General features: G+C 30.6%; 1 protein-coding gene across 2 annotated transcripts in view; it reads right to left on the bottom strand.

Annotated features, from left to right (window-relative positions):
- The window catches only part of LOC115888906 (protein disabled), a 29,913-nt gene extending 27,831 nt beyond the window's left edge, over window positions 1-2,082 (bottom strand). For both annotated transcript variants that reach the window (XM_030908787.1, XM_030908789.1), the window contains exons 1-5: window positions 1,932-2,082; window positions 1,476-1,866; window positions 1,199-1,413; window positions 987-1,130; window positions 793-933 (exon numbers count right to left, since the gene is read on the bottom strand). In XM_030908787.1, coding sequence (XP_030764647.1) covers window positions 793-933; window positions 987-1,130; window positions 1,199-1,413; window positions 1,476-1,512 — 537 coding nt within the window. In that variant the 5' untranslated portion in view covers window positions 1,513-1,866; window positions 1,932-2,082. The remainder of the gene's footprint in view (window positions 1-792; window positions 934-986; window positions 1,131-1,198; window positions 1,414-1,475; window positions 1,867-1,931) is intronic.
- Window positions 2,083-14,991: the final 12,909 nt, after the last annotated feature.

Genomic DNA, 14,991 nt, shown 5'->3' with positions numbered 1-14,991 from the left:
CTCGGAGATACAGGGTGTAGAAGTTTTATTTTTATTTCGATTTTTTCTAAATAATTTCTAAACTAACGCCGATATTTGGATGAAAATTGGTGTCTGGATGTTTTTTGACATGACACATTCCATTTTGATGTCAGTATGACTCCTCCTTGTAGGGGGAGCCACTTATATACTTTTAGCTGTTCTGAAGAGTAATAACTTTTCCTCCGTACCTAAATTAAGCTACTGTATGAAAAAATATACATTTCCGTTATTTTTATGTAGAAAAGGTCTCTTGGTAAAAATCGTTACGGGTAATGGTTCTCAAAATATTTGGAATCGAAAGAGTCAATTCATGTCATAATTGACAAAAATTATACATGTTGCCTGGATAGTTATTAGTCTGAAATAATAAATTTGAAATGTTTTGTGCCAAAGATTTAACAAAAACTGTTTTATAGTTGCCCTCTAGAAAATTCATGATTAGGTAGGTGGCGCCCCCTACAAGTAGGAGTCATATTGATATTGAAATCTAAGTTCTCATGTCAAAAAATACCCCGACACCAATTTTCATCCAAATATCGGCATTAGTTCAGAAATTATTTGGAAAACTCGAAATAAAAATGAAACTTCTATACCCTGTATTTTAGGACATAAATTTATAAGAACTTTTTTACCTATTTTTATCATGCAGCTGAAGTTTCCCAAATATAATTCGGACCACCCTGTATAAAGACATTATTACTATTATTTTTTTTTTTTTAATAATCAGTTTACATATTTTTATTTATTATTTAAAAGAAAATAAGTCATTACCTTAGATGCTGCAGTAGAACTATCTGAAAAAACAGGTGATGTGGGAAGATAATTTTTTTCCAAGTGTTGTTTGGCAAGTTCAATTTCTTTCTTCTTCAATGCAAATACTACCTGAAAAAGATCTCTCATAGCAATAACAACCTAAAAAATAAAATTCATATTTATATTCTTTAAAATAGTTTAACTGGCTTTACCTGACTAGCAGCTTTATCAGTTTTAATTCCAAAAAATCGATGTCCTGTGTCTGGAGAACCAAAGATATATCCAAATGCTCTTGAGTCAGTCATATCCTGAGCTATGAATGAAATTTTATGTACAGGATGATGATAGAGACAATCCTATATAGGTATATATAAAATGAGAAAGTTAGAAAATGCTTCGTTTAAGCAATAAATTTATACTTTACCCCAGTTTTTTCATCTCTAAGTCTTAGTCCATCTATAGCTATATTTACAGTTATTCTTTGTTTATGTTCACCAGCTGCTCTTATAGCCATTTTTAAATCGCTCAGTGCCTCTTGACACATTCTATCTCCCCTTGCTTCTGATACCTCTAAAATACCTATTAGCTTAGCCTTAAAACTGACCCCATCCCCCAAAAATCTTGTTGTTTCATTTTTATCTACAAAAATTAAATGCTTGTAATAAAATGGAAACCATGCATATTAAAAATTGTATACTTACATTTTAAAGGGCTAGTTTTCTTCCTTAGCGTTTGCATTTTCACCCCTTTCTTATTTCTTGCAATCTTTCCAACAGTCCCCTTTTTATATGTCTTATTTTAGTTTAGGGTTACTAGTTCAAATGGAATTGAATATGGTATTTTCATAACATTTCAAGCATATTACTTCAGATATAGATATTTGTTCTTTATTGATTTCAGGCACTCTTAATTCAGAACTAGGGTGGGAAGTTAAGACTGAGGGGGATGAAATACTGCACATGCTCAATAATTTTTCAATATTATCACTATTGATTATACAATTCCAACTGCATACAAGTGCATACCATGTTTAATTTTTGTATATTATAGAGGTAAATATGATGAAATTGGATATAGTTCTGAATAATTATACTGTAATGATAAGAATAAAAAAAGATTTGGTAAATGAAAATATTATAAATGAGAACAGTACTTACTTTTGAGTCACCCTCCATTAAAGTATCTCAAGTATGTACTTTGTACATAGATGTTTTTGTATAATCTTTAACTACAATTCCTGTGTTCATTTAATTAAATTAAACAAACTAAAACATAAACAAACATTCCATGTCATTCGAACGTCAACTTCTAAAGTTAAAAACAATGCCATAGATTAACTAAGTATAAACCAAAATTTTTACTGAAAAAAAGGAAAGATTTTAGTTAACGTCTCCTTTTTGCTGCCAGGGCTAATCTGGACGGGGCCTACTTTGTTTACGCAGAACATTGCAATCCGAACCGCGGTCCTAGGCCATATCATGGTCAATGGCCTACCGACTGGCCAAGTGTCTAATCTATATCTCTGGTCTAAATCAACTTGGGAAATGCCGTGGTCCGTGGTAAAGGCACGGCATATAAATCACACGGCAGGCCAACTCGCTTTGGCGGGAACGCTACGCGCATATCCTGGCGCACGCCGCCATTATGGGTGCCAGCATAAAATAATAAATACAAGAAGAAATGGAAACAGCGTGGCTATGGGTATATTCTTTGCTTAGACAAGGAAAGAGAGGGGACAGGTAACACGGCAGCTGAAAGTGAGGCAAGTTGTCACCACGGGAAATTCTCCAATGGCGTAGCATCAGAAATTAGCTTGTACCTAGACGGTACAAAAAATTTTTAAAACGTAAACTAATATATCGTTCATTTTTGAGTAATGCATATACAATTTTGTATTTTATAGTCTCACCGTTATAATATTAGAATATCTAAGTCGATAATGCAAAATTTATTTAACAGTCACAGTGGACTGATTATCAAGACAATTATTTATTTATTAACGTATGTATAATGTATAATTAAATAAAAAATAATGTAATAACATATGTTTTAAACGTATATATATACATATATACTGTATGATCGAAAAAAACGGCGTCTTGTTTGTTTGGAAATGACAATTTCACAAATGAATATTAAAAATTACATTATTCATTGAATCCGTAAGCAAGTGTGAAGGGAATTGACTAGATTCATTATTATACCGTATAATCGAAAAAAAACGACGTCCAGTTGGCTTGTAAATTACGATCGATGATATTCCCCATCTACATATAAAATGACATAAAAACTATACAAAACGACATCGAAAAAAGACGGCGTCAGCGATAGCTATGAAATGAAGATCGCTGTCATTTTATATGTAAAATTATATGGGGAATGTCGTCGATCGTCATTTACAAGCCAACTGGACGTCGTTTTTTTCGACCATACGGTATAATAATGAATCTAGCCATTCCCCTTCACACTTGCGTACGGATTCAATGAATAATGTAATTTTTAATATTTGTTACCTTCAATCATAAGAATATCCTAATTTTCCACAAAAAAATAAACAATTCTAGAAGCTTTGTGTTATTTTATTTATTTTTAAATTTTTATTAATTACTCACTGAAACTATTATTATACACCTAAATTAGCAAATTTTTTGAAAGAATATTTAAAAAAATATATGTAGTAACAAGTAGCCCACCACAAGTTTGTCCACCCCTAGCAAATCTTGGCAGGTAAATTTAAGTTTTATATAACAACTATACATATAGATTTTTTATCACTAGAATTTTTAATTGTTTTTATAGTTTACAATTATTTTACATATTTGATAACAATACTTTATACATTTTATTACATGTAAAATATATGTATAAAAAAATGTTTATTGCAGAAATTGTATTTCTCTGATTATAATTCCCTACGCCACTGGAGAAATCCATGCTGAGTAGCATTATTTTATAGTTTCGAACATTAATTATAATACAGGATATTGAAAATACTGCTTGGAATTATTAAAAATAGTTTGGTTTGGATGTGGTACAAAACATATTAAAAGCATTTTACATATTTTTACTGCTATAATGAAAAAATGTACATTTTATGACCACATAACAAAAGTTGTGTATCGATTTTTATCTGTGAAATGTAATTCCAGCCACTTTTTTTCTCGCTTGGCCCTTGTCATGTACCTGAACATCTCACCATAAGCATACTAAACAACACAGTTTATAACTTAAAACAAAACAGTTGTCACAAAAAACATAAAATTGCCTCTGGGTGTCACTGAAATCTTGTCACCAAAGTATGGTAGTCGCCGATCGAATTTTAAATTTCTAACTGATCACTGAGAATATGCAGCATAGCCGTCCCCTCTTTTCCTTGTCTGAGGGTGAGCAGAGTTGAGACGAGTATTTCCAGTAATTCTATTGGTTGAAACATTCATATCTCTCAGAAATTTTATCTGTCAAATCTATCGGTCAAAATTTCAGCCAGAAATTTTGTCGCTGGAAATCTGGTTCAAGGTCATTACGCCGTTACCGATCTGCCGTTTTTAGGATAGTGGCTGCACCCCCTGGGGGTGACAGTGAAATGAGAAAAACGGTTAGTGTCATTCCTGTCAATTCTCCTCACGACAAGTATGGCTGCCTGTAAGGACAGCATTGTTTTTGTCTAACTTTTGAATAAGAAGACTAAAATGGTGGGTTCAAGTACAATAAATAAAATAAAATAAGAATAAAATAAAAAGGTTGGAATAAGGAATTCTTATTTGTGTGCGTTCATAGAGTCAAATAAAATAAAATAAGAAATATATATTTGCTCATGCGCAGTACGATGAGGCTGGATAAAATTTAACTTTTACGATTGTTTATAGTAATTTTACTATTTATAGTATATTTATTTATTTGTTGCCTACTATATTATACATTTTACTTACGTGAAATTATAAAATAAATTAAATCCAAACTGAAAATATTTGTAGGTTAGAATTAAGTGTGCGCAAAGCCGTTTTCACATAAAATAAAACAAGAAGTTAAAAGATAAAGACTTCTTATTTTATTTGTTATTTTATTTGGCTGTATGAACGCATGTACGGTATCCCATATATAACCAACTTCTTTCTTGGCTTATTTTGCTTTGGTTTTATTTTATTTTGTATTTTGGCTGTATGAAATTCACCATAAGCAGCGAGCATAATCATAGACTTAGAATAAAATATAGCTAATTACATTTGCTGGTCAAATATTAATTAATTTTTGTAAACATGTTTATCACTCCTGGGTGCAGCTGACCTCGCCTGTCTGAGAGTCTTTCGCCTCCAGCCTAAGTGTTGCCTAAAATGTCTAAAATATTATTAATATTTTTTTTTTGTTATACACATATGGAGATATTAAAACTGTATTTAATAATGTAGTGTTTAATAGCAGAAAGTATGTATTAAATAGTCCCTATACTACTAAATTATAAGTCGGAGACTATTTAAAATGACAAATTCTTTTACAATTTGGCAACACCCATCAACTGCTGCCTGTTCATTCTTTTTTATTCTCTCAGTAGAGCCATGTAGCAGGTGGATGACACTTCTATGGGGAGGAACTGAAATGGTTGAAAACTGACTACAAGCGATTTTCTAGGAATCTTCCTTACCGATAAATTATTGACAAGAGTGACAGATAAAACCTTGACATTCTTTCAGTATAACTGTTCATCTCTTTTTCTTTCTAAAGTGTGCGTTGAAAGGAGACAAAAACAATTTTTGTAACCCATAATTTGTTATTCGAACACCACTTTTCTCCTTGTCGGGTCGTTGACGTTGACTTGTCGCCATTTTATTTCTTTTGTTTACACGCTGCAGTTTGCTTTGTAAATTGAATACATAAATTATTTAGGCAAATATAGGTTTTTGATAAAACTCCTTGGACTAACGTGTTGGTAAGTGTTGATAAATAAGTTTTTTTTCATCTTAACATGCTCATTGTCATTCTCCTGATTTAGGTGACAGAAAAGGATCATCAAATCAAATTGAATTTTATATTTTTTCATCCCAGGACCGATAATAAAATATATATTTTATGGATACCTTCCTAAATATCAACGAGATGAGCCATCGGAAGAAAGGGACCATAGTACAAAACAGAAAGGTGATCTTTTTTCTTTCCACTTAGGATATTGAAATTATTATATACTGTAGTCGTGTTTGGCATTATGCTCTTAGAAATATAGGTAAACAAAGAAGAACAGATATAAAGCATCCCAGAGGAAAAGAGAGGCAATACCTGTACTCTCTCTCTGATATTTGTGAAAGTTACGGCAAAGTATTGTTGTAAATGTCATCTTTTTAATCGACCTGAAAACTTCGAGCAAAAAGATGACACTTTCAACAAAACCCTGACAGATATCAGAGACGATACAGGTTTTTCCTCTCTTTTTCCCTGGAATACTTTTAATTTATTATTCTTTGTTTATCTAGATTTCTCAGAGCACTATGAACGAACTCAGCTTGTATGTTTGAAATAATCGTCCAGTTGGCTTCAAAATGATGATCGATGACATTTCCTATATAATTTTACTTTCAAAATTATGATATATATCGTCATTTCTAAGCCATCTATGACGCCATTTTTTTCAGTTTTGTTATAATTAATTTTGTCTCTTGATCTACTTGTAACATTATTTTTTAATTTTATTAATTTATTGTGGTGAAATTAATTTCTGTTGTATATTTGATATTGATATTAAACATATTTTTAAAAAATGGTGTATTTTTTGTGTTTTTATCTATGTCATAATTAAAAATAAATGAAGAATTAAAATTTTTTATTTTTTTAAACTTCCCGCCATGCGTGACAATCTAGTCCGTAGTTCCTACAAGCGATATTGGGGGCGCTAGTAGCAGTAGACTTGTCAACAGTGTCAAATTTAAACGTCAATTTCACTTTCCAATATTTAGCAGTGCTCACCCCCTTCCTTGTGTATGTGTTTTGTGCATAGTAAAGTCGTCGCAAAACCTTGTTGTCACAGCTTCTCCATGGCTATTTTATTGTTTTTATTGGATGGTTTTGATTTTGTACTGATTCGATTTTCTTAGTGTGTGTGATTTTATTTAGTGTTTATTTTATTTTTACTTTTTGAATTTTCTAGTTTGTAATGAATTATGAAAACATGGTTCGTCGGTGCCAAATTTGTAAGAAAATGGACTATTTAAGTCCTGGGAACAACATTCACAGGTAAGTCAAATCTATTTGGTTTTATGTCAGTGGCGTTGTAGAAAGCGGTTATTTAGATAATAATTTAGTAAATTATAAACCCTGGAAAAATCTGTATTTTTTATATTTATCATTTACGTGTTCTACCTGCCATTAATATAACGAGTAGATACATTATTAAGTACATAAGAAGTAGACACATTATTTTCTTGGGCATTGGTTAATTTAATGTTTTTTTTTTTATGAAAAATGTGTTTCGTTTTATTCTAAAACCATCCTTAGAATCTAAAATAACATACAGGAATTCCAGAATGATATTTCATTATGAAACAACAATTTTTAAGGCTTATTATAAACTATAAACAATCGAGAAAGTCGAAAAAATTACAAGCTACCAAACATTTTAAAATACTAAACATTCCTTTTTTTTTCAAGACTAAAATATTTTACAAACATTACTTTTTCCCTATAGTTTCACATCAGGTATAGAAATAACTACGTTTTTATGATAGGGTCGCCATTATGATAACAAAAATGACGAACAATGGTCCAGAAATGTAAACAAGTACATATTTTTTTGTAACATTTTTCTACCGCTTGCATTTTTGTCCATTATTATGCTTCACAAATTATACAGGGTTATGTAAACCAGGTAGATTTCTGTTTTTTTATTAAACAAAGATAAAATAAATGCCATTTTAAAATTCTATCATCTGCATTCTACCTAGAGTTTTTTTCTTTTTTTCTCGACTGTTATCTTTTTGAAGTTATTTTGTAATACCGTATGATCGAAAAACGGCGTCCAGTTGGTTTAAAACCATCGATACATACCCATATAATTTTATATAAAATGACAGCGATTTTCATTTCATATAGCCATCGCTGAGCCGTTTTTTTTCGATTGTTTATAATTTTCATTTTTTTTTTATAATGTAATATCACTGCTAAGTAATATCATATAATCTGAAGATAGTTTTAGAATTAACTAAAACGTAAATCTTAATAAAATAATCTGTTATTATTATTTGCCATATATGTATGTCACAGTTGTCATTGAAAAACATAAAAATTCGCTCGGTGTCACCGAAAGTGGTCACCAAAGTATGGCCGCCGATCGAATTTTACCAACCGATCACTGGAATATGCGTGTTAGCCGTCCCCTCTTCTTTCCTTGTCTGCAGGGTGTTCTTTAGGAAGATGCTCCTTGTATGTAGAAATGTATCAGGATGATTTTGAGTTTCCAGTAATTCTATTGGCTGAAACATTCATCTCTCAGAAATTTTATCTGTCAAATTCATCTGTCAAAAATTTCAGCCAATAGAATTACTGGAAATCTATTCAAGGTCATTACGCCGTTACGCCGATTCGCCGTTTTTAGGATAGTGTGGCTGCACCCCCTGGGGGTGACAGTGAAATAGGAAAATTGGAAACAGTCATTAGTGTCATTCCTGTCATTCTCCTCACGACAAGTATGGCCGCCTAGACAAGGACAGCATTGTTTTTGTCTAACTTTTTGAATAAGAAGACTAATGGTGGGTTCATACAGCCAAATAAAATAAAATAAGAATAAAATAAAATAAGAAATAAGGAATTCTTATTTGTGTGCGTTCATACAGTCAAATAAAATAAAATAAGAAATATATATTTGCTCATGCGCAGTACGATGAGGCTGGATAAAAGTTAACTTTTACGATTGTTTATAGTAATTTTACTATTTATAGTATATTTATTATTCGTTGCCTACTATATTATACATTTTACTTAGTACAGAATAACTATTGCTTTTATGAGGGTCACCATTATGATAATGCAGCATGAACAATGGTCCAGAATGTAAACAAGTACATATTTTTTGTAAATATTTTTCTTACCGCTTGCATTTTTGTCCATTATTATTTCACAAATTATACAGGGTTATGTAAACCAGGTAGATATTTCGTTTTTTTTATATTAAACAAAGATAAAATAAATATGCCATTTTAAAATTTATCCAGTACTTACCTAGAGTTTTTTCTTTTTTTTTCTCGACTGTTAATCTATTATTAATTTGTAATACCGTATGATCGAAAAAAACGGCGTCCAGTTGGCTTGGAAAAAACCATCGATACATACTCCATATAATTTTACATATAAAATGACAGCGATCTTCATTTCATAGCCATCGCTGACGCCGTTTTTTTTCGATTATAAGGTATAATTTTCATTTTTTCTTTTATAATGTAATATCACTTAAGTAATATCACATATAATCTGAAGATAGTTTTAGAATTAACCAAAACGTAAATCTTTAATAAAACAATCTGTTATTATTTGCCATATATGTATGTATCCAAGAAAATAATTTACATATTATTATTATATGTTTTACTGTTTTTTATCTTTATTTGAAACTCAGAAATGTTGCATTGGCTTTCTAAAAAAATGAACTTGTAAGTTTTTAAAATGCTTCGTTTCGGAGATACAGGGTGTAGAAGTTTCATTTTTATTTCGATTTTTTTCCAAATAATTTCTGAAGTGACGTCAATATTTGGACGAAAATTGGCGTTTGGGAGTTTTTTGACATGAAAAATTAGATTTAGATGTCAATTTGACTTTTACTAATAGGGGGCGCCACCTACATATTTTTTAAGTTATTTGAAGAGTAATACTTTTTGTCTGTATCTATATAAAACTACTGAGAAAAATTTACATTTCCAACGTTTTTTACTTAATAAGGTCTCTTGTTGACACTCGCCACAAGTATAGTTCTCAAGATATTTGGAAACGAATTAATCAATACATTCTTCATAAATTATTTGGAAAAAAGCGAAATAAAAATGAAATTTCTACACTCTGTATCTCTGAAACGAAGCATTTTAGGACATAAATTTATACTATTTTTTTTACTGATTTTATTTGCAGATTATGCTGCCAAAGTTTCCTGAATACAATTCCGACCACTCTGTATATCAAGATATCCCCCATTACGTACTAGTTTTTCTTAATAATTTTCTATACATTTTCCAACGCCAAGATGTACCAAGCGCATACAAATACATCAAGCTTCAAACAAGCTTGCACGTTGACAGTAATACCTACAGTAATATTGTATTATATTAATGTAATATTTTTGAACCAATGTTCAATATTACTGTAGTAATACTGTTTATACTCATGCCTTTTATATTTGTTTGAATTTGGTGCATATTTCCATTGAATAAAGTATAGTCACCATTACCATTATTATACTTACTCTATAATAAAGACAGTAACGAGTTAAATAAATGTAGTTTTCATTTTATTCACTTCCTAAAAGCTTGCTTTAATGGAACAGATTCCTGTTTTTTCTAATTTACATAATAAGACATCACTTTTACCGGAAAAAAAAATTAAACAATTATAAAGTTTTTTCTCTTTCTGTTCTATTATATCTATAGAATAGATCCTGTTTTGATTAATATTAGAGTTGTAAATGTTTGACTAAAATTAATAATTTATTATTAATTTCAAAAATTACGTAATTTCGATTATAAAATTTCTTCTATAACATGTATTTTATTATTTTTATCCTTTTTGGACTCTAAATCGTTTTTTCTAAACTTTTAATACAAAAAACCTCTCCTAAATCTTAATAAAATATAAAAAAGTTTAAATACGATATATTTTTAATTTAATTATAGCTTCATTAAAATAAAAAAATTACCCGGCTATGATACGGAGAGTTCAGGTGTACTTGAGAAACGAAAGACAGTGTTGCGTTTCTCGTCAGAGTCGTTAGGGAACGACCGTTACGACAGAGACAACCTATCTATCGCTCGTGTCGCACTCGTTATAACCTAAAACAATAACACAACAATAACAAGATGCTGTCTGTCCGCATCTTCCAGTTATTTATGAATGAGATGTCAGTCTATATTTTATTCTAAGTCTATGAGCATACGTTATCCATGTATTCATGCATGGTGGGCGGAAAGTTTCACCATAAAAGCTCTCTAGGGTGGGATCCTTGACAGCCTTGTTTGACGATTCATTTGACACATTTGGAATCTGATTTGAAATTTTGTGGATTTTCAGTCTTTACGGAGCTTATTTTATGTTATTTATTATTTATTCTACTACTGATAGGTGTATAAAGGTAGTAAATCTAGATGGAAATTGTGGCTGAACTTAAATTAACAGTGACACTATCGCAATTTATCGAAAAATACTTTAAAATAGTTGGTTGTGTAGCGTGCGGTAAATCTCGGCAAAAATCGAGTGAAATAATGGAACAACTTTTCGCTAGTACGTGACTATACAATATACATACGTGTAGTAAACCGATCATTTATGAAATTCACTTAAATTAACTAATTATATATTTTTTCTTGCATTTTTGCTTTTATTTACTACTTGTCAAAGATTAGATGTCAAAGAATTTAGATACGTCAATTTGACATCTATGAATTTGACTTACCTCCTTCAGTAGCGTATCGGATGTTTGTGTTAATAAATAATTATTAAAACTTATCTATTTTTATTATAATAATATGTTTTTATAACAATTTTAATAACTACCAACATTTATTCACAACGTAAAATAAAACAACAAATTATTGAGTCTACCCCACGTCTAACCTACATCATAGTTTTACATTTTTTAAATAAAGTTAGAACGACACTGATAAACCGGAATTTAAGTCGGCCATATTTGAGGCCCATCGGTGTGCCCTTAAGATTTTTGATATGCGCCCCTTCATAGTCTCTTTATTCAAAGGTTCAACTATTGTCTAATTTCGGAAGTTAGAATTGACAGATTTCAGTTTCAGAGACAACTTCAGATTTGTTCTAGAACAAATTCGAAAATATTCGACGCCATTTTAATTCATTCCGTTTAGTTTCGTTTTGGAAGTTCAATTTAATATTTCGGCTGAAATTTATAAATATAAAGGTAATAAAGTATATAAAATATAAATTACATGAAGAATCCTGGAGAAAATGACGTTTCTGCAGTAGTAGGTATGTCCCATGTATATCAAAAATAGGTAGTAAATAAACACTGTTTTTACATTTTTTAGATGCAAGAAAATGGTGTTATAATCTCTTTGATCGGCGATTTTTTTGAAAATGGAAACAATTTACAGCAAGGTAAGATCATTTTTAACTATAGCCAACATTAGTTATCTTCAGTATGTGCGATTTATTGTCAATAATGCAATAAATCGGACTGATAATCTGATTATGTTATCCGACTAAAAGTCTCTTTTTGCTTCTTTCTGATTTATAAGCCAGGTCTCTTTGGGAATAAAGGACGCTTTTTTAAACAGTATATTTATATTTTATACCTAATATATCAATATTAAATAAATTTAATATTGATATTTTTACATTGTTAATTTAGTATAAAAAAATTTGTTTTTCTGTTTTCAGGTTTTGGTATACCCAGGTTTTTGTATAAGACTCCCGTTTTCATGTCCCTGTGTCCGTTTTCTGTCCTTGAAGTCTGCGAATACGTGTGTTTATTTACAAATTACTGTAAGTCATGCTTATACCTTAACTAATTTACGTAAAACGTACATATAATTAACTAACTGGTATTGAAACAATACAATCCTCTATATTTTTATATTTATTTAGTCACGTTGTTCCATATTTCAAATAAATATATGTGAATAAATTATTTTTTGGTTTTATTTATGAAAAAAGAAAAATACACATTTGAACTGAAAGAGGGCCCGCCATTGAATAACCGGAAACGGAAATGAAAATTAAGCCATCATGTCCTTTTCATGTCAACCTGTCAATTGGAAAGTTAGTTCTCCAGACGACAACGAAGGCTTTCGGTGGCGTATCGTGTTTCCACGATTTAACTTATGGATTTAACTCTGGGACTTAACCATAAAATAATAAATACAAGAAGAAGTGTCAAGTCAATGTTAAATTATGGAAACAGCGTGGCTGCCTGGGTAACTAATTTTCAGATATGGCGGCTGGGACATTTGACATGATTTGACATGACATAGACACTTCATTGACATGACTATTTCAATTTTATGAAATTTATTTCCGTTTCCGGTTTTTGCAGGGCTGTTCAGGAGGTTCGAGGTTAATCAGAGAAATAGAAGAAAATACATAATAGGTACCTATGTGAGCAATACGCATTTCTGTTCATCTTGTGATAATTAATATAGGCTGTAGGCTAATAATAGTTCAATAATCATAATTTACCTTGTGTAAATTTTTGCTTTCAATTGCTCAAAAACGATCAGCCTGAAAGTAGAGATACGGAAAACTTTGGTAATTAACGGTCTGGCTATAGTCTTCCATTGTTAACAGGTAGTCGAGGTCCAAAAACGTATATAAAATACACCACGCACATAATGTTTACTGCGCACCTATAGTCAATGTAGATAATTTTAGTGTTGTTGTTTTAATAATTTTAAAAAAATGTAGTCATCTTTTGATAAGTTTATATTAGTTTATTAATTGCAGTAAACATTATGTTGTGTGAATATTTTATATGTAATTTTTTGGATTATATTCGACACTATTTTTTTCATATGACACAACACTGATGAAGGCTATAGTTAGCCGAAACGTTTTTTTTAAACCAAATAAAAATAATGAAAATCCAAATGAAAACTTAAATCAGCGTTTTTCCCGAACCTAAAAATCCTAAGAAAATCAAAAATTTTAGAATAATTTTACATATAAACTGCCAGCGATCTTCATTTCATAGCCATCGCTGACGCCTTTTGTGAGATGATATTGTATTATTTGTAAATATAATTTTTCGAACATTGATACTTGCAAAATATACATATAAATTTTGTGAATGCAAATAATAATACGGGACTATTAGTAGATATTGAATATTTTTTGTTAAATTAGATCGATTTTCAAACCCCAAAATTTAAAATATATTTACATTTTACCCAATATCTTATGTACCTATACATTATTTGTATATTGTAAAACATTTGCTGCATTTGTATGGTTCATAGTTTATTTGCCAAAGTATTTATTACTATAAATAGGTATATATGTTGTAGTTATTAACTGTATATTATGTATATTTCATTTAAACTATATCATTTTTAAAATACAAACCAAAAATCTGAGGAATAATTATGTTTTCCATGTATTCTACAACATATTTATTAATCCGTTATATCTAACTAGCGTGACGTCATAAATCCCGCCCGTAGGCTGATCTTTTAATAGCTACATTGAATCATAGAAATAGACCAGATTTTTGTCTAGAGCCACAGTCTATAGCGCTTGCCTGGTAAGACTGCGCCAGAACTGTTTCCAAATTTCCAAGTGGTTGCCTACTGTCACCCCCCTAACAACACAGAGTTGACACTTCTTTCTAGTTAATTGAGGAGTGAGCTGCAACCCACACTATCCTTAAAATGGTATATGTATCGGTAATTGCAACGACCCGAGGCTTCAGTAATTTCTATTGGCTGAAATTTGACAGAGCCTCTTGACAGATGAATGTTTCAGCCAATAGAATTACTGGAGATCTATTCAAGGTCATTACGCCGATACGCCGATACGCCGTTTTTAGGAAAGTGTGGCTGCACCCTGAGATTCTTTGGTTACTACCAGCATTTCTCTATGACTACCAGTTACTCATAGATAAATGTTTAATAGTATGTGCTGTGGCCTGGAAAACTACATGTTGCTTTTAAAATACATAAACTATGGCTTGCATGTGTTAATGTAGTTTATGTAGAGGGTTGTAGTTTATAACCTATGTATGTAACTTTCAAATGTCAAAGGTTTGAGGTGAGGTTATAATAAGTTGAAGCTTTAAAACCACATAATGAAAGCTTACAAAACAAGAAAATATGGCTTTAAATATAATATTTACATCATATTATCTCTCATTACACCTCATGAAAATATTCATAATATCAATATAGTTTATTAACGTGGCTTTTCATGTAGTTAATGAATCTGGGAAAAAGACGTAGTTTTTGAAAAAACTACACGTAGTTAATCGGGGTAAATTACGTCTTAGTTAACTACTTCCGAACTCCTGAGTATAAGTCT

Source organism: Sitophilus oryzae, unplaced genomic scaffold (assembly GCF_002938485.1).
Source record: "Sitophilus oryzae breed Bouriz unplaced genomic scaffold, Soryzae_2.0 scaffold_809_pilon_pilon, whole genome shotgun sequence".
Taxonomy (NCBI): Eukaryota; Metazoa; Arthropoda; class Insecta; order Coleoptera; family Curculionidae; genus Sitophilus; species Sitophilus oryzae.
The sequence above is the reverse complement of the archived record's forward strand: the minus strand, read 5'-3'. Positions and strand labels throughout refer to the sequence as shown.